We start from the raw sequence: 22,257 nt of genomic DNA on the forward strand, positions 1-22,257 counted from the left end.
CAGTAGCGAGGCTATAACAGTAGCGAGGCTATATACAGTAGTGAGACTATAACAGTAGCGAGGCTATAACAGTAGCGAAGCTACATACAGTAGTGAGGCTACAACAGCAGCGAGGCTATATACAGTAGTGAGACTATAACAGTAGCGAGGCTATAACAGTAGCGAGGCTATATACAGTAGTGAGACTATAACAGTAGCGAGGCTATAACAGTAGCGAGGCTATATACAGTAGTGAGACTATAACAGTAGCGAGGCTATAGACAGTAGTAAGACTATAACAGTAGCGAGGCTATATACAGTAGTGAGACTATAACAGTAGCGAGGCTATAGACAGTAGTAAGACTATAACAGTAGCGAGGCTATAACAGTAGCGAGGCTACATACAGTAGTGAGACTATAACAGTAGTGAGACTATAACAGTAGCGAGGCTATATACAGTAGTGAGACTATAGCAGTAGCGAGGCTATAACAGTAGTGAGACTATAACAGTAGCGAGACTATATACAGTAGTAAGACTATAACAGTAGCGAGGCTATATACAGTAGCGAGGCTATAACAGTAGCGAGGCTATAACAGTAGCGAGGCTATATACAGTAGTAAGACTATAACAGTAGAGAGACTATATACAGTAGTGAGACTATAACAGTAGCGAGGCTACATACAGTAGTGAGACTATAACAGTATCGATGCCACATACAGTAGTAAGACTATAACAGTAGAGAGGCTATATACAGTAGTGAGACGATAACAGTAGCGAGGCTATAACAGTAGTGAGACTATAGCAGTAGCGAGGCTATAACAGTAGTGAGACTATAACAGTAGAGAGGCTATATACAGTAGTGAGACTATAACAGTAGTGAGACTATAACAGTAGAGAGGCTATATACAGTAGTGAGACTATAACAGTAGCGAGGCTATAACAGTAGTGAGACTATAACAGTAGAGAGGCTATATACAGTAGTGAGACTATAACAGTAGTGAGACTATAACAGTAGAGAGGCTATATACAGTAGTGAGACTATAACAGTAGTGAGACTATAACAGTAGAGAGGCTATATACAGTAGTGAGACTATAACAGTAGCGAGGCTACATACAGTAGTAAGACTATAACAGTATCGAGGCTACATACAGTAGTGAGACTATAACAGTAGTGAGACTATAACAGTAGTGAGACTATAACAGTAGCGAGGCTATATACAGTAGCGAGGCTATATACATTAGTGAGACTATAACAGTATCGAGGCTACATACAGTAGTAAGACTATAACAGTATCGAGGCTACATACAGTAGTAAGACTATACAGTAGCGAGGCTACATACAGTAGTAAGACTATACAGTAGCGAGGCTACATACAGTAGTAAGACTATAACAGTATCGAGGCTACATACAGTAGTAAGACTATACAGTAGCGAGGCTACATACAGTAGTAAGACTATAACAGTATCGAGGCTACATACAGTAGTAAGACTATACAGTAGCGAGGCTACATACAGTAGTAAGACTATACAGTAGCGAGGCTACATACAGTAGTAAGACTATACAGTAGCGAGGCTACATACAGTAGTAAGACTATAACAGTATCGAGGCTACATACAGTAGTAAGACTATACAGTAGCGAGGCTACATACAGTAGTAAGACTATAACAGTATCGAGGCTACATACAGTAGTAAGACTATAACAGTATCGAGGCTACATACAATAGTAAGACTATACAGTAGCGAGGCTACATACAATAGTAAGACTATAACAGTAGAGAGGCTACATACAGTAGTGAGACTATAACAGTAGCGAGGCTATATACAGTAGAGAGGCTATATACAGTAGTGAGACTATAACAGTAGTGAGACTATAACAGTAGTGAGACTATAACAGTAGCGAGGCTATATACAGTAGCGAGGCTATATACATTAGTGAGACTATAACAGTATCGAGGCTACATACAGTAGTAAGACTATAACAGTATCGAGGCTACATACAGTAGTAAGACTATACAGTAGCGAGGCTATATACAGTAGAGAGGCTACATACAGTAGTAAGACTATAACAGTAGAGAGGCTATAACATTAGTAAGACTATAACAGTAGAGAGGCTACATACAGTAGTAAGACTATAACAGTAGAGAGGCTATATACAGTAGAGAGGCTATATACAGTAGTGAGACTATAACAGTAGTGAGACTATAACAGTAGTGAGACTATAACAGTAGCGAGGCTATATACAGTAGCGAGGCTATATACATTAGTGAGACTATAACAGTATCGAGGCTACATACAGTAGTAAGACTATACAGTAGCGAGGCTATATACAGTAGAGAGGCTACATACAGTAGTAAGACTATAACAGTAGAGAGGCTATATACAGTAGTAAGACTATAACAGTAGAGAGGCTATATACAGTAGTGAGACTATAACAGTAGAGAGGCTATATACAGTAGTAAGACCATAACAGTAGAGAGGCTATATACAGTAGTGAGACTATAACAGTAGAGGCTATATACAGTAGTGAGACTATAACAGTAGAGAGGCTATATACAGTAGTGAGACCATAACAGTAGAGAGGCTATATACAGTAGTGAGACCATAACAGTAGAGAGGCTATATACAGTAGTGAGACCATAACAGTAGAGAGGCTATATACAGTAGTGAGACCATAACAGTAGAGAGGCTATATACAGTAGTGAGACTATAACAGTAGAGAGGCTATATACAGTAGTGAGACCATAACAGTAGAGAGGCTATATACAGTAGTAAGACCATAACAGTAGAGAGGCTATATACAGTAGTGAGACCATAACAGTAGAGAGGCTATATACAGTAGTGAGACTATAACAGTAGAGAGGCTATATACAGTAGTAAGACCATAACAGTAGAGAGGCTATATACAGTAGTAAGACCATAACAGTAGAGAGGCTATATACAGTAGTGAGACTATAACAGTAGAGCGGCTATATACAGTAGTAAGACTATAACAGTAGAGAGGCTATATACAGTAGTAAGACCATAACAGTAGCGAGGCTATAACAGTAGCGAGGCTATATACAGTAGTAAGACTATAACAGTAGAGAGACTATATACAGTAGTGAGACTATAACAGTAGCGAGGCTACATACAGTAGTGAGACTATAACAGTATCGATGCTACATACAGTAGTAAGACTATAACAGTAGAGCTATATACAGTAGTGAGACGATAACAGTAGTGAGGCTATAACAGTAGTGAGACTATAGCAGTAGTGAGGCTATAACAGTAGTGAGACTATAACAGTAGAGAGGCTATATACAGTAGTGAGACTATAACAGTAGTGAGACTATAACAGTAGAGAGGCTATATACAGTAGTGAGACTATAACAGTAGCGAGGCTATAACAGTAGTGAGACTATAACAGTAGAGAGGCTATATACAGTAGTGAGACTATAACAGTAGTGAGACTATAACAGTAGAGAGGCTATATACAGTAGTGAGACTATAACAGTAGTGAGACTATAACAGTAGAGAGGCTATATACAGTAGTGAGACTATAACAGTAGCGAGGCTACATACAGTAGTAAGACTATAACAGTATCGAGGCTACATACAGTAGTGAGACTATAACAGTAGTGAGACTATAACAGTAGTGAGACTATAACAGTAGCGAGGCTATATACAGTAGCGAGGCTATATACATTAGTGAGACTATAACAGTATCGAGGCTACATACAGTAGTAAGACTATAACAGTATCGAGGCTACATACAGTAGTAAGACTATACAGTAGCGAGGCTACATACAGTAGTAAGACTATACAGTAGCGAGGCTACATACAGTAGTAAGACTATAACAGTATCGAGGCTACATACAGTAGTAAGACTATACAGTAGCGAGGCTACATACAGTAGTAAGACTATAACAGTATCGAGGCTACATACAGTAGTAAGACTATACAGTAGCGAGGCTACATACAGTAGTAAGACTATACAGTAGCGAGGCTACATACAGTAGTAAGACTATACAGTAGCGAGGCTACATACAGTAGTAAGACTATAACAGTATCGAGGCTACATACAGTAGTAAGACTATACAGTAGCGAGGCTACATACAGTAGTAAGACTATAACAGTATCGAGGCTACATACAGTAGTAAGACTATAACAGTATCGAGGCTACATACAATAGTAAGACTATACAGTAGCGAGGCTACATACAATAGTAAGACTATAACAGTAGAGAGGCTACATACAGTAGTGAGACTATAACAGTAGCGAGGCTATATACAGTAGAGAGGCTATATACAGTAGTGAGACTATAACAGTAGTGAGACTATAACAGTAGTGAGACTATAACAGTAGCGAGGCTATATACAGTAGCGAGGCTATATACATTAGTGAGACTATAACAGTATCGAGGCTACATACAGTAGTAAGACTATAACAGTATCGAGGCTACATACAGTAGTAAGACTATACAGTAGCGAGGCTATATACAGTAGAGAGGCTACATACAGTAGTAAGACTATAACAGTAGAGAGGCTATAACAGTAGTAAGACTATAACAGTAGAGAGGCTACATACAGTAGTAAGACTATAACAGTAGAGAGGCTATATACAGTAGAGAGGCTATATACAGTAGTGAGACTATAACAGTAGTGAGACTATAACAGTAGTGAGACTATAACAGTAGCGAGGCTATATACAGTAGCGAGGCTATATACATTAGTGAGACTATAACAGTATCGAGGCTACATACAGTAGTAAGACTATACAGTAGCGAGGCTATATACAGTAGAGAGGCTACATACAGTAGTAAGACTATAACAGTAGAGAGGCTATATACAGTAGTAAGACTATAACAGTAGAGAGGCTATATACAGTAGTGAGACTATAACAGTAGAGAGGCTATATACAGTAGTAAGACCATAACAGTAGAGAGGCTATATACAGTAGTGAGACTATAACAGTAGAGAGGCTATATACAGTAGTGAGACTATAACAGTAGAGAGGCTATATACAGTAGTGAGACCATAACAGTAGAGAGGCTATATACAGTAGTGAGACCATAACAGTAGAGAGGCTATATACAGTAGTGAGACCATAACAGTAGAGAGGCTATATACAGTAGTGAGACCATAACAGTAGAGAGGCTATATACAGTAGTGAGACTATAACAGTAGAGAGGCTATATACAGTAGTGAGACCATAACAGTAGAGAGGCTATATACAGTAGTAAGACCATAACAGTAGAGAGGCTATATACAGTAGTGAGACCATAACAGTAGAGAGGCTATATACAGTAGTGAGACTATAACAGTAGAGAGGCTATATACAGTAGTAAGACCATAACAGTAGAGAGGCTATATACAGTAGTAAGACCATAACAGTAGAGAGGCTATATACAGTAGTGAGACTATAACAGTAGAGCGGCTATATACAGTAGTAAGACTATAACAGTAGAGAGGCTATATACAGTAGTAAGACCATAACAGTAGAGAGGCTATATACAGTAGTAAGACCATAACAGTAGAGAGGCTATATACAGTAGTAAGACTATAACAGTAGAGAGGCTACATACAGTAGTAAGACTATAACAGTAGAGGCTATACACAGTAGTGAGGCTATAACAGTAGAGAGGCTATATACAGTAGTAAGACTATAACAGTAGAGAGGCTATATACAGTAGTGAGACTATAACAGTAGCGAGGCTACATACAGTAGTGAGACTATAACAGTATCGATGCTACATACAGTAGTAAGACTATAACAGTAGAGAGGCTATATACAGTAGTGAGACTATAACAGTAGAGAGGCTATATACAGTAGTAAGACTATAACAGTAGAGAGGCTATATACAGTAGTGAGACTATAACAGTAGCGAGGCTATAACAGTAGCGAGGCTATATACAGTAGTAAGACTATAACAGTAGTGAGGCTATATACAGTAGTGAGACTATAACAGTAGCGAGGCTATAACAGTAGCGAGGCTATATACAGTAGTGAGACTATAACAGTAGCGAGGCTATAGACAGTAGTAAGACTATAACAGTAGCGAGGCTATAACAGTAGCGAGGCTACATACAGTAGTGAGACTATAACAGTAGTGAGACTATAACAGTAGCGAGGCTATATACAGTAGTGAGACTATAGCAGTAGCGAGGCTATAACAGTAGTGAGACTATAACAGTAGCGAGACTATATACAGTAGTAAGACTATAACACTAGCGAGGCTATATACAGTATCGAGGCTATAACAGTAGCGAGGCTATAACAGTAGCGAGGCTATATACAGTAGTAAGACTATAACAGTAGCGAGGCTATATACAGTAGTGAGACTATAACAGTAGCGAGGCTATATACAGTAGTGAGACTATAACAGTAGTGAGACTATAACATTAGAGAGGCTATATACAGTAGAGAGGCTATATACAGTAGAGAGGCTATATACAGTAGTGAGACTATAACAGTAGTGAGACTATATACAGTAGTGAGACTATAACAGTAGAGAGGCTATATACAGTAGTGAGACTATAACAGTATCGAGGCTACATACAGTAGTAAGACTATACAGTAGCGAGGCTAAATACAGTAGTAAGACTATACAGTAGCGAGGCTATATACAGTAGAGAGGCTATATACAGTAGAGAGGCTATATACAGTAGTGAGACTATACAGTAGCGAGGCTATATACAGTAGAGAGGCTATATACAGTAGAGAGGCTATATACAGTAGTAAGACTATAACAGTAGTGAGAATATAACAGTAGTGAGACTATAACAGTAGCGAGGCTATATACAGTAGCGAGGCTATATACATTAGTGAGAATATAACAGTATCGAGGCTACATACAGTAGTAAGACTATAACAGTATCGAGGCTGCATACAGTAGTAAGACTATAACAGTAGAGAGGCTATATACAGTAGTAAGACTATAACAGTAGAGAGACTATATACAGTAGTGAGACTATAACAGTAGCGAGGCTACATACAGTAGTGAGACTATAACAGTATCGATGCTACATACAGTAGTAAGACTATAACAGTAGAGTGGCTATATACAGTAGTGAGACTATAACAGTAGCGAGGCTATAACAGTAGTGAGACTATAGCAGTAGCGAGGCTATAACAGTAGTGAGACTATAACAGTAGAGAGGCTATATACAGTAGTGAGACTATAACAGTAGTGAGACTATAACAGTAGAGAGGCTATATACAGTAGTGAGACTATAACAGTAGCTAGGCTATAACAGTAGTGAGACTATAACAGTAGTGAGACTATAACAGTAGAGAGGCTATATACAGTAGTGAGACTATAACAGTAGTGAGACTATAACAGTAGAGAGGCTATATACAGTAGTGAGACTATAACAGTAGCGAGGCTACATACAGTAGTAAGACTATAACATTATCGAGGCTATAACAGTAGAGAGGCTATATACAGTAGAGAGGCTATATACAGTAGTGAGACTATACAGTAGCGAGGCTATATACAGTAGAGAGGCTATATACAGTAGTGAGACTATAACAGTAGAGAGGCTATATACAGTAGAGAGGCTATATACAGTAGTAAGACTATACAGTAGCGAGGCTATATACAGTAGAGAGGCTATAACAGTAGAGAGGCTATATACAGTAGAGAGGCTATATACAGTAGTGAGACTATAACAGTAGTGAGACTATAACAGTAGCGAGGCTATATACAGTAGCGAGGCTATATACATTAGTGAGACTATAACAGTATCGAGGCTACATACAGTAGTAAGACTATAACAGTATCGAGGCTACATACAGTAGTAAGACTATACAGTAGCGAGGCTATAACAGTAGTAAGACTATAACAGTAGAGAGGCTACATACAGTAGTAAGACTATAACAGTATCGAGGCTACATACAGTAGTAAGACTATAACAGTAGAGAGGCTATATACAGTAGTAAGACTATAACAGTAGAGAGACTATAACAGTAGCGAGGCTACATACAGTAGTAAGACTATAACAGTAGCGAGGCTACATACAGTAGTAAGACTATAACAGTATCGATGCTACATACAGTAGTGAGACTATAACAGTAGTGAGACTATAACAGTAGCGAGGCTATATACAGTAGTGAGACTACAACAGTAGCGAGGCTATATACAGTAGTGAGACTATAACAGTAGCGAGGCTATATACAGTAGTAAGACTATAACAGTAGCGAGGCTATTTACAGTAGTGAGACTATAACAGTAGCGAGGCTATATACAGTAGTGAGACTATAACAGTAGCGAGGCTATATACAGTAGTGAGACTATAACAGTAGCGAGGCTATATACAGTAGTGAGACTATAACAGTAGCGAGGCTATATACAGTAGTGAGACTATAACAGTAGCGAGGCTATATACAGTAGTGAGACTATAACAGTAGCGAGGCTATATACAGGCACTGGTTAGTCAGGCTGATTGAGGCAGTATGTACATATAGATATGGTTAAAGTGACTATGCATATATGATAAACAGAGAGTAGCAGTAGCATAAAAGAGGGGTTGGCGGGTGGTGGGTGGTGGGACACAATGCAGATAGCCCGGTTAGCCAATGTGCAGGAGTACTGGTTGGTTGGGCCAATTGAGGTAGTATGTACATGAATGTATAGTTAAAGTGACTATGCATATAAGATGAACAGAGAATAGCAGCAGCGTAAAAGAGGGGTTGGGGGGGAGGGGGGGGGCACACAATGCAAAAAGTCCGGGTAACTATCTGATTACCTGTTCAGGAGTCTTATGACCTGACAAAAAAAGACAACTCTTTTTTTTAATCCCACTTTGTAACAACAAAATGTGGAAAAAGTCAAGGGGTGTGAATACTTTCTCAAGGCACTGTAAATACTCCCCCAGATTTATGTCCATTGGTTGAAAGAAAGGAAACGTATTATTGCACGAGTGAGCCCATAGGTTCATCAGCAAGCGTAGTGGAATTGCCTTAGTGTGCTGAAGTGAATAGGTGAATGACATTCCACACGCTTGCTAATAGTAAAGGAGGAGAGACATGACGCTATGCTGATGAGGTAACATTATGACACTACCCTATAAATACATGCCATGCTGATGAGGTAACATTATGACACTACCATATCAATACTGTACCTACCATGCTGATGAGGTAACATTATGACACTACCATATCAATACTGTACCTGCCATGCTGATGAGGTAACATTATGACACTACCATATCAATACTGTACCTGCCATGCTGATGAGGTAACATTATGACACTACCATATCAATACTGTACCTACCATACTGATGAGGTAACATTATGACACTACCATATCAATACTGTACCACTACCATATCAATACTGTACCTGCCATGCTGATGAGGTAACATTATGACACTACCATATCATATCAATACTGTACCTGCCATGCTGATGGGGTAACATTATGACACTACCATATCAATACTGTACCTGCTATGCTGATGAGGTAACATTATGACACTACCATATCAATACTGTACCTGCTATGCTGATGAGGTAACATTATGACACTACCATATCAATACTGTACCTGCCATGCTGATGAGGTAACATTATGACACTACCATATCAATACTGTACCTGCTAACATTATGACACTACCATATCAATACTGCTGATGAGGTAACATTATGACACTACCATATCAATACTGTACCTGCTATGCTGATGAGGTAACATTATGACACTACCATATCAATACTGTACATTGATGACATTATGACACTACCATATCAATACTGTACCTACCATGCTGATGAGGTAACATTATGACACTACCATATCAATACTGTACCTGCTATGCTGATGAGGTAACATTATGACACTACCATATCAATACTGTATCATGACACTACCCTATAAATACCTGCCATGATGGATAACTGACACTACCATATCAATACTGTACCTGCCATGCTGATGAGGTAACATTATGACACTACCATATCAATACTGTACCTGCCATGCTGATGAGGTAACATTATGACACTACCATATCAATACTGTACCTACCATGCTGATGAGGTAACATTATGACACTACCATATCAATACTGTACCTGCTATGCTGATGAGGTAACATTATGACACTACCATATCAATACTGTACCTGCTATGCTGATGAGGTAACATTATGACACTACCATATCAATACTGTACCTGCCATGCTGATGAGGTAACATTATGACACTACCATATCAATACTGTACCTGCTATGCTGATGAGGTAACATTATGACACTACCATATCAATACTGTACCTGCTATGCTGATGAGGTAACATTATGACACTACCATATCAATACTGTATACTGATGAGGTAACATTATGACACTACCATATCAATACTGTACCTGCTATGCTGATGAGGTAACATTATGACACTACCATATCAATACTGTACCTGCCATGCTGATGAGGTAACATTATGACACTACCCTATAAATACCTGCCATGCTGATGAGGTAACATTATGACACTACCATATCAATACTGTACCTGCCATGCTGATGAGGTAATATTATGACACTACCATATCAATACTGATACTGTACCTGAGGTAACATTATGACACTACCATATCAATACTGTACCTGCCATGCTGATGAGGTAATATTATGACACTACCATATCAATACTGTACCTGCCATTCTGATGAGGTTACATTATGACACTACCCTATCAAATACCTGCCATGCTGATGAGGTAACATTATGACACTACCATATCAATACTGTACCTGCCATGCTGATGAGGTTACATTATGACACTGACACTACCATATCAATACTGTACCTGCCATGCTGATGAGGTAACATTATGACACTACCATATCAATACTGTACCTGCCATTCTGATGAGGTTACATTATGACACTACCATATCAATACTACTATGCTGATGAGGTAACATTATGACACTACCATATCCATTCTGATGAGGTTACATTATGACACTACCTATCAATACTGTACCTGCATGCTGATGGTAATCAATATTATGACACTACCATATCAATACTGTAGGCTGATGAGGTAACATTATGACACTACCATATCAATACTGTATGCTGATGAGGTAACTGACACTACCATCAATACTGACCTGAGCTGATTAACATTATGACACTACCATATCAATACTGTACCTGCCATGCTGATGAGGTAACATTATGACACTACCATATCAATACTGTACCTGCCATGCTGATGAGGTAACATTATGACACTACCATATCAATACTGTACCTGCCATGCTGATGAGGTAACATTATGACACTACCATATCAATACTGTACCTGCCATGCTGATGAGGTAACATTATGACACCATATCAATACCTGCCATGCTGATGAGGTAACATTATGACACTACCATATCAATACTGTACCTGCCATTCTGATGAGGTTACATTATGACACTACCATATCAATACTGTACCTGCCATGCTGATGAGGTAACATTATGACACTACCATATCAATACTGTACCTGCCATTCTGATGAGGTTACATTATGACACTACCATATCAATACTGTACCTGCTATGCTGATGAGGTAATATTATGACACTACCATATCAATACTGTACCTGCCATGCTGATGAGGTTACATTATGACACTACCCTATAAATACCTGCTATGCTGATGAGGTAACATTATGACACTACCATATCAATACTGTACCTGCCATGCTGATGAGGTAACATTATGACACTACCATATCAATACTGTACCTGCCATGCTGATGAGGTAACATTATGACACTACCATATCAATACTGTACCTGCCATGCTGATGAGGTAACATTATGACACTACCATATCAATACTGTACCTGCCATGCTGATGAGGTAACATTATGACACTACCATATCAATACTGTACCTGCCATGCTGATGAGGTTACATTATGACACTACCCTATCAATACTGTACCTGCCATGCTGATGAGGTAATATTATGACACTAGAATATCAATACTGTACCTGCCATGCTGATGAGGTAATATTATGACACTACCATATCAATACTGTACCTGCCATTCTGATGAGGTTACATTATGACACTACCATATCAATACTGTACCTGCTACATTATGACACTACCATATCTACTGTACCTGCCATGCTGATGAGGTTACATTATGACACTACCATATTATGCTATGCTGATGAGGTAACATTATGACACTACCATATCAATACTGTACCTGCCATGCTGATGAGGTAACATTATGACACTACCATATCAATACCGTACCTGCCATTCTGATGAGGTAACATTATGACACTACCCTATAAATACCTGCTATGCTGATGAGGTAACATTATGACACTACCCTATAAATACCTGCTATGCTGATGAGGTAATATTATGACACTACCATATCAATACTGTACCTGCTATGCTGATGATGAGGTAAGGTATTATGACACTACCATATCAATACTGTACCTGCTATGCTGATGAGGTAACATTATGACACTACCCTATAAATACCTGCTATGCTGATGAGGTAATATTATGACACTACCATATCAATACTGTACCTGCCATGCTGATGAGGTAACATTATGACACTACCCTATAAATACCTGCTATGCTGATGAGGTAACATTATGACACTACCATATCAATACTGTACCTGTCATGCTGATGAGGTAACATTATGACACTACCATATCAATACTGTACCTGCTATGCTGATGAGGTAACATTATGACACTACCATATCAATACTGTACCTGCTATGCTGATGAGGTAACATTATGACACTACCCTATAAATACCTGCTATGCAAGGAGTGGGCCGGTCCGGACGATGAATGTGGAAATCTCGGATGATGTTGGGATCTAGAATGTCATCCACCGGAACCCGACACCGCTCCTCTGGACCGTATCCCTCCCAAACCACCAGGTACTGGATCCGACCACCACGACTTCTGGAGTCCAGAATGATCCTTGTGACTGATCACCACATCAGGCACACTGACCCTCAACATGGGGGCCCCTCAGGGGTGCATGCTTAGTCCCCTCATGTACTTCCTGTTTACCCACAACTGCGTGGCCGCCCACGACTCCAAAACCATCATTTAGTTTGCTGACGGCAGAACGTGGTAGGCCTGATCACCAACGACGATGAGACAGCCTATAGGGAGGAGGTCCACAACCTCTCCCTCAATGTCAACAAGACAAAAGAGCTGATAGTGGACTACAGGAAACGGAGGGCCAAGCACGTCCCCATCCACGTCTTCACGTTCCTCGGTGTCCACATCACTAAGGACCTATCATGGTCCAGACACACCAACACACTCATCAAGAGGGCATGACAATGCCTCTACCCCTTCAGGAAAAAAAAAGCATGGGCCCTTAGATCCTCAAAAAGTTCTACAGCTGCACTAATTGAGAGCGTCTTGATTAGCTGCATCACTGCTTGGTATGGCAACTGCTTGGCATCCGATCATAAGGCGCTACAAAGGGTATTGCCTATGGCCCAGTACATCACTGGGGCTGAGCTCTCTGCAATCCAGAACCTCTATACCAGGCGGTGTCAGAAGAAGGCCCGAAAATTTGTCAAAGACTCCAGCCACCCAAGTCATAGACTGCAAGCATTACCGGAGCACCAAGTTCTAGCCCCCAACCAAAATAAATAAATAAATAAAATGTATATATATATATTGGCATGCCGGAACCTTTGTTGTTTACAGCCATTGGCTGATTTCAGGGTAGAAGATGAGAGGTGTCGGAAATCTCTCTGTCCTTCCTCCTCCCCTCTTCTTCTCTACCCCCCAGCCCCTCTCTCACTCGCTCTCCATCTCCTCCCATGTTTAATTAGCACAGCAACACTAGACCTTGACTAAGGCAGGGACCTACACTAGCCCGCAGACCCTGGCACAGAGACAGCCAGCTGGGGGACATGTGGCCCATACACAGGGTGGAGGTGGAAGTCGCAATTAGGGCACTGATCCAGGCCCATGTTTCCTTTTCTAGCCTTTAATAATTAGAAACAGGACAGGTAGAGAAATCTGATCACAGACCAGTGTATAGGGGAGTACCACCACCACTATTACTGGATGATTCATTCATTGGTGGTAATAGTCTACCTATATAAAGAATCCTATTGAAACCAGAGGACTTTAAAATATCAAACGGTGCAAAAGGGCCTCAAGGCAGGTTTCAAATCAATTGAAAAATTTCTAATATGAAGGAAACTGCTGTCAGAACCAAACTGCAAAAACATGCATTTGGGCAGTGTCAATAAAGTATTATTTAGAGGTGCAAGGTGAAGAACAGTGATTGTCCCACGCAGTGAACCGACAACAGCATCCACAGAACTTCATGATTGAGAGTGCAGGAGGCAGGCGGCGTTCTGCCTACCAGACAAACAAACCAATGAATCATCATTCACCAGAAAGCTCGTAGTGGAGACCTCACACACACTGTTATCCTGTCACGGTCACCGCTAAGGGTGACCTAATGTACCCAAGGTACAGGTGGGAACAGACATCAGTTACAAACATCTTGGTGCCATGCCTCCGACAGTTGCTATTGCAATGATTAGTTGAATTTGTCCCTGTTATTTTATATGTCCTTATCAGATGAACACGGGTTGGTTGCTGGTTGTTTGGTGTACAGAGCCTGTACTTTCCTCTAAGGTGAAGTATTGCTCTCGAAATATGAGCCTCGTCATCAGATTTCCAAATAAATGATTCATTGAAAGATATAGGGATATCTATTTCTCAGATCACCACCAATTTCTACTGATGCAGTTGTTCTAGGTCAAAGAAGTGCTTACTGCAGAGTGGATTGCGCTGTCCTCTTCTGGAGAACCCAATTTGAGAGCACACGTTTATTAGAGTGCTGGTGCTTGCAGCATTTAGAATAGAATAGGTCAAATGGTGTCTTCGGCTGCGTAGGCTTCCTCTCATTTGCTGACAAGTCAACAAAAAAATAATCATCTCTACTGGTCCAATTGGAGAGATTATTAAAGCAGGGTGGAGTTACAGTATATTACACAACGTGAAGAATGCTAAATGCAAGGGAGGATCTGTATCCCCAACATAAGAAGGACAGTATGGTGCTGTAGTATGGCCCGACTCTCTTTCTATAACCCTATTTCTAGTCTGTGCGAACGAAGATATACTGTAGATAGATAGCCTTTTACTGGCTGACTGACACGAATAGATAATGGGCTACTCACTGGCTAGCACTGCTGGGAAGTGTAGTCTACTTTGGCTATTTATTGGCGATCGTTGTTTTTCCCTTTTAAGATATTTATTACTGCATGTCACTTTATTTGTCGCCTCGTTTCATTTACGTTGGCCTATTATTATTGGTGGAAGGTGGGTCTAGTCCTACAGTTGTCTATACTTTGTACACGCTATTGTTTTTAGGATAACTGATAGAGGCAGTTGTGTCGTTGCTTGTGAAACGATTCTGGCGAGAGAGGGTAAAATAAGCAAGATATAGTGGAAGATAGGGGGTAGAGACGAGGGAAAGAGTGAGAGGAAAGAAAGAGAGAGCGAGAGTGGGGCTGGGTTTGCTGCCTTTACACTGCTCAAAGGGATTACATTTAATCTGTGAGGCTACACACAGCTCACCAACAACCAGCACTCTCATTGGCTCCCGCCCTTACTTTAATCTGGGCGCACGCCATCGGCCAAGAACGAGCCGTTTGATTGGCCCTTTCACTACAATGACTGTAATCTGGAGGTGTACATGGCGACACAACAAGCAATCTCAGCCACTAAGGCTGTGGCCTGGGGGATAGTGAAATAGCCTTTTCTGGTTCTCGTATTCATAGCGTGACTGTAATTGCTGCACCCCATTGATCATGATTAGATTACAGGCTGTAGTCTGTACATTTACAGCTGAAGACTGATATTATGCATTGTAGGGAAGGGCCCGTAAGTAAGCATTTCACTGTTAGTCAACACCTGTTGTTTACCAAGTATATGACAAACTAAAATCCTTTTTATTTGACTTATCAGACCAGACCAAATACATTATCATTACTGGCAGGAGATCCACTGGTGTTGTAGTTTAAAGCACCGTATGGCACTATCATCATTTCCACCCAGCTGGCTAAGTGTGTTGGAGCATGGTGTTAGCAACACTTAAGGTCGTGGGTTCAAGTCCCACCAGGACCGTGTGTTTTGAATATGTGTTGACCCTAGGTCGGTTTAGATAAATGTATGTAATGTTATTGTGAATCAATCAGAGTGACTGTGTAGGAGAAAACAATGGAGAGGAAATGATCGGACTGTTATTGGACTAAAGCTCATTGTGGTTCTGTTGTTTTTCCTCACAAAGCCTCCAGTCTACGAAGCTGAATGTCAGACAACGACAACTCCCTCTCAGGGTTTCCACTAAGCAAGGCACAGGATATTCACGTGCATATAGGCATGCTTTGCAGTGTGTGTGTGTGTGTGTGTGTGTGTGTGTGTGTGTGTGTGTGTGTGTGTGTGTGTGTGTGTGTGTGTGTGTGTGTGTGTGTGTGTGTGTGTGTGTGTGTGTGTGTGTGTGTGTGTGTGTGTGTGTGTGTGTGTGTGTGTGTGTGCAGTAAATGTGTGTGAGTCAATGGTGCTCTGCTGCAGATGCCTGGCAGGTTGTCAGTGCTGGACAGGTCTATTGGCCGTGTGTGTGTACAGGTGTACAGGTGTGTGTATGTGTGTATTTATACACAGCAGAGACACAATATAATATTGAATATCTTTTGTTTATACAGTTTCCTCATGGGTGGATATGTTTGTCTGCTCAGTGCCTTCATAGTCGACCTTGCTTTGACAGTGGATAGCCGCTGGCTGGGGTGTTTGTATGCTATCACCAGACAGGGGGAGGGGTTGAGTAGAGGTGGAGGAGAGGGGCAGGCTGGGGTGTTTGTATGCTATCACCAGACAGGGGGAGGGGTTGAGTCTCCCAATGGGATTAGACGGATGGTAGATGGGTGGACTGTCCATAATTACAGCTGCCCATACGTGACCGAGAAGGTGGGGGTGGAGGAGAGAGACAGGCTGGGGTGGAGGAGAGGTACAGGCTTGGGTGGAGGAGAGATACAGGCTTGGGTGGAGGAGAGATGCAGGCTTGGGTGGAGGGGAGGGGCAGGCTTGGGTGGAGGAGAGGTACAGGCTTGGGTGGAGGAGAGGTACAGGCTTGGGTGGAGGAGAGATACAGGCTTGGGTGGAGGAGAGGTACAGGCTTGGGTGGAGGAGAGATACAGGCTTGGGTGGAGGAGAGATACAGGCTTGGGTGGAGGAGAGATGCAGGCTTGGGTGGAGGAGAGATACAGGCTTGGGTGGAGGGGAGGGGCAGGCTTGGGTGGAGGAGAGATACAGGCTTGGGTGGAGGAGAGATACAGGCTTGGGTGGAGGAGAGGTACAGGCTTGGGTGGAGGAGAGGTACAGGCTTGGGTGGAGGAGAGATACAGGCTTGGGTGGAGGAGAGATACAGGCTTGGGTGGAGGAGAGATACAGGCTTGGGTGGAGGAGAGGTACAGGCTTGGGTGGAGGCAAGATACAGGCTTGGGTGGAGGAGAGGTACAGGCTTGGGTGGAGGAGAGGTACAGGCTTGGGTGGAGGAGAGATACAGGCTTGGGTGGAGGAGAGATACAGGCTTGGTGGAGGAGAGGTACAGGCTTGGGTGGAGGAGAGGTACAGGCTTGGGTGGAGGAGAGATACAGGCTTGGGTGGAGGAGAGATACAGGCTTGGGTGGAGGAGAGGTACAGGCTTGGGTGGAGGAGAGGTACAGGCTTGGGTGGAGGAGAGATACAGGCTTGGGTGGAGGAGAGATACAGGCTTGGGTGGAGGAGAGGTACAGGCTTGGGTGGAGGAGAGGTACAGGCTTGGGTGGAGGAGAGATACAGGCTTGGGTGGAGGAGAGATACAGGCATGGGTGGAGGAGAGGTACATGTTGGGTGGAGGAGAGGTACAGGCTTGGGTGGGGGAGAGGTACAGGCTTGGGTGTAGGAGAGGTACAGGCTTGGGTGGAGGAGAGGGGCAGGCAGGGGTGGAGGGGAGGGGCAGGCTGGGGTGGGGGAGAGGGGCAGGCTGGGGTGGGGGAGAGGTGCAGGCTGGGGTGGGGGAAAGGTGCATGCTGGGGTGGAGGAGAGGTACAGGCTTGGGTGGAGGAGAGTGGCAGGCTGGGGTGGAGGGGAGGGGCAGGCTAGGGTGGGGGGAGAGGTGCAGGCTGGGGTGGGGAGAGGTGCAGGCTGGGGTGGGGGAGAGGTGCAGGCTGGGGTGGGGGAGAGGTGCAGGCTGGGGTGGGGGAGAGGGGCAGGCTGGGGTGCGGGAGAGGTGCTGGCTGGGGTGGGGGAGAGGGGCAGGCTGGGGTGGGGGAGAGGGGCAGGCTGGGGTGGGGGAGAGGGGCAGGCTGGGGTGGGGGAGAGGGGCAGGTTGGGGTGGAGGAGAGGTACAGGCTGGGGTGGAGGAGAGGTGCAGGCTGGGGTGGGGGAGAGGGGCAGGCTGGGGTGGGGGAGAGGGGCAGGCTGGGGTGGGGGAGAGGTGCAGGCTGGGGTGGGGGAGAGGGGCAGGCTGGGGTGGACACACACACCCACTCCTTCACTCTGTTTTCCCCTGCAATCACATATAACAGGCTATTGATGTGGTGAATGCTTGTCAGCATTGCTACATGATGGTTTGTGCATGTGTGTGTCCATCCGTGTTTGCTCATTTGTGCGACTGAGCCCCTTCAGCAAGTATGTAGCAGATGTATGAATGTGTGCACGTGTGTGGGGTGGATACCCCAGGAACCATGCCTTGCCTTGAGCCATCCCCCCAGCCAAAGCAGCGTTTGGGATGGAGATGGATTGGTGTGGTGTGTGTGACAGGGTCTGGTTGGTTGGTGCCGGCTCCGCCCATCTGGATAGTCCATATGGCGGTGTTTTTGGGGAAGGAGGGGACCTGCAGTGGAGTGGAGAAGGGGGAGGAGGAGATCTGCAGTTTGGGCCATCTGTCCCCTACAAGATGTTACTAGAGGAGAGGAAGGTGCAGAGAGAGCCAGGTTTATACCCCAACCAGAGAAAGGCCGTAGACAGGAAATTGATTTGACACAGTAGGAAACGGAGCTGTTTATGCTTTCTATGTTTATCTATGTTCAGGTAGTGATATGAAATGGATAATATCATTCAATTAATGTAATGACGTAGGTTAGATGTGTGTGTGTTAGGCATGTGTGTGTTTATGTGTACACGTGTGTGTTTATAAGTGTGCCTGCTTGTGTGTGTCTGTGTGTACATGCGTGTGTTTATAAGTGTGTCTGCTTGTGTGTGTGTGTGTGTACATGCGTGTGTTTATGTGTACACGTGTGTGTTTATAAGTGTGCCTGCTTGTGTGTGTCTGTGTGTACATGCGTGTGTTTATAAGTGTGTATGCTTGTGTGTGTCTGTGTGTACATGCGTGTGTTTCTGTGTGCGCACAAGTTTGTGTGTGTTTGCCTTGGAGAACGGCTGGAACATATTTGTTCATAAACACTTACAACACTCATAAACACTCATTTGTTGCGAGACTAGCAGTTCAATTAGCATAATTTCTTCCTCCCCGGTCAAATGGGTCTTCTGTAACTGGTAGCACTGTGCCTCTGGTTATAGTAATATCCACAATTGAAGTCACATTATCTGGCTAGCCGGGCTACTATTCTTAGTTGGCCAATCATAATTCATAACTGAAAATATTCTCATGAACTGCAGCTCCGTAAGCTGTCCATTTAGTAACCCACTGAGCATACTTTTTATTTTATTTTAATTTTACCCCGTTTTCTCCCCAATTTCGTGGTATCCAATTGTTTAGTAGCTACTATCTTGTCTCATCGCTACAACTCCCGTATGGGCTCGGGAGAGACGAAGGTTGAAAGTCATGCGTCCTCTGATACACAACCCACACAGCGCACATCCAACCCGGAAGCCAGCCTCACCAATGTGTCGGAGGAAACACTGTGCACCTGGCAACCTTGGTAAGCACGCACTGCGCCTGGCCCACCACAGGAGTCGCTGGTGCGCGATGAGACAAGGATTTCCCTACCGGCCAAACCCTCCCCAACCCGGATGAGGCGGACCTCCCGGTCGCGGCCTGTTACGACCGGCAGCCTGGGCTGCAGTACAGCGCCCTTAACCACTGCGCCACCCGGGAGGCCCCACTGAGCATACTTAACTAATATCATCGTCAGTCAATATTCAGCCATGGTTGCTATTGACCCGCAAGCACCGTAAAGTTAAAATCTATGGTGGTGATGCAATGAAGAGATCAGGCACTACTACTATTCAAATCAAATCAAATGTTATTGGTCACATACACATACTTAGCAGATGGTATTGCTGGTGCAGCGAAAAGCACAGTAGTAGTCTACACGCTCTTGGTTTACAGGACCCTATGAGATTCTATCTGGGTGCATGTCCCTTCTAGACCCCTGTTGTTGAACCCAGGTGGAAGAGAATTAGCTACAACTAGTGTCAGGTCAGCAGGCTATGTAACAGCATATATACAAACAATGTCACCATGGCTGCTACTGCCGTTACGGAAGTGTCGGCAGAATACTACAGAAGAAAACACACACACACACACACACACACACACACACACACACACACACACACACACACACACACACACACACACACACACACACACACACACACACACACACACACACACACACACACACACACACACACACACACACACACACACACACACACACACACACACACACACACACACACAGCCACTTTAGGACCATGTTGTGTACCATACCATCTGCATGTTACCAGTCTCACAGATGGCTGGAGGCAGGTGAAGACACTCATATCTCTCTCTTGCTCTCTCACTCTCTCGCTCTTTCTCTCTCTCGCTCTCCCTCTCTCTCTCTCTTTTTCTGAGGTAGTTGAAGAGACACTCTCTTGCTCTCTCTCTCTTTTTCTGACCCAGAGCTGCAAATTAAAAGAAAAAATGAAACAGTTGAAAACATTGATAAAAGCTTCAGAGGGAGTCTATAGAGTCTACAATGCTAGTGTGTGGAGAATGTCTTCTGAGAGCCTTTCAGTCTTTTTTTAAAGAGCTTACATTGAGTGTGTTCTGGAGCACAGAAATAGACTGCAGAAGAAAAACGAGGAAATGTTTCATTTCTCTTCCCACTCCATAGAGAATTAATGGAGAATTAATGGAGAATTAATGGAGAATTAATGGAGAATTAATCGTTTTATGTGGGATATTTGTCCCAATAAGATTTTGTATATGAGATTAGTGTTGCTCTTCAGCAAACACCCCGCAGAATGTAGAGTCCTGTTCTCAGCTTGCAGAAGCACCACTGTCACATGATAAGGGTAGGCTCTCAGGCTACTAACTTTAGCTGCCCCTTGTTTGAACAAAGCCTGCAATTATGGTGCTGATTATCCAGTGATTTATCCATTAAAGACCCAGGCCTGCCTGGCAAGGCACTGATTCCATTCATTGCCACCTGACAATGGAGCTGAGGAAAGAGAGTGCTCATCAGCTGTGCTAGAGCTACAGTACAGCTCTCTCTCTCTCCCTGTGCCTTCTTTCTCTCTCTCCCTTTCTCTTGCTCTCTCTCATCCTCTCTGCACCCTCTCTCTCTCACTGTTTTTGCTATTATGTACTCTGCTCTCTCCCTTCCTCACCCTCTCAATAATTTTCTCCCTCCACAATCTTCTTTTTCTCTCTTCCTCCATCTCTCTCTCTCTCTCTCTCTCTCTCTCTCTCTCTCTCTCTCTCTCTCTCTCTCTCTCCTGTCCCAGTGCTTATCAGTCCCTGCATGCTCAGACCTCACACAGGCTCTCAAGTGGGCTACTCTCAGAAAGAGCTAATTGTATCGCATCCCAGACAAAGACTGCCAGGTGGAATAGAAAGTGTTTCCTGAAACTGCAGTGACAGTCTGTCCATTTTCAGCTTCAATATGTCTCGCAGTCCCACTTTCTATGGGGTAAAAATGTATGAAACACTCCTACTCTGAGATGCTTAATGAATATGGGCCCAGGTGTTTCCATAACCATGGTTCTCTCCCGTGTGTTACAGAGATTTCCTTCCCCGTGGCTCTGGCATCGTCACCCGCCGTCCCTTGGTCCTCCAGCTGATCAACTGTCCCACAGGTAAACTCTTCCCCATCCCTCCCTTCCATCTGCCTCCTCACCAGAGCAGTGGTGTAGTGTAATGTCTTTAGGTGAGGGATAGCGATTGTTTCTGTATAGGACGTCATCATTTTCTCAGTCAAAGTTTGTACCGTAAGATATAGCCAAATTAATAGCCTATCAATATTGAATATGCATAAAATGC

At 43.3% G+C, this 22,257-nt stretch overlaps 1 protein-coding gene across 7 annotated transcripts in view; it reads left to right on the forward strand.

Moving 5' to 3' along the window:
* The window catches only part of LOC115146910 (dynamin-1-like), a 107,758-nt gene that overhangs the window by 7,304 nt on the left and 78,197 nt on the right, over positions 1–22,257 (forward strand). For all 7 annotated transcript variants that reach the window (XR_010459909.1, XR_010459910.1, XM_065004777.1 and 4 more), the window contains exon 2: positions 22,000–22,073. Coding sequence is in view for 5 of the 7 variants with exons in the window: in XM_065004777.1 (XP_064860849.1) it covers positions 22,000–22,073 (74 nt within the window). In the remaining 2 variants the exon portion in view is untranslated. The remainder of the gene's footprint in view (positions 1–21,999; positions 22,074–22,257) is intronic.

This window comes from Oncorhynchus nerka, linkage group LG19 (genome assembly GCF_034236695.1).
Source record: "Oncorhynchus nerka isolate Pitt River linkage group LG19, Oner_Uvic_2.0, whole genome shotgun sequence".
Lineage (NCBI taxonomy): Eukaryota > Metazoa > Chordata > Actinopteri > Salmoniformes > Salmonidae > Oncorhynchus > Oncorhynchus nerka.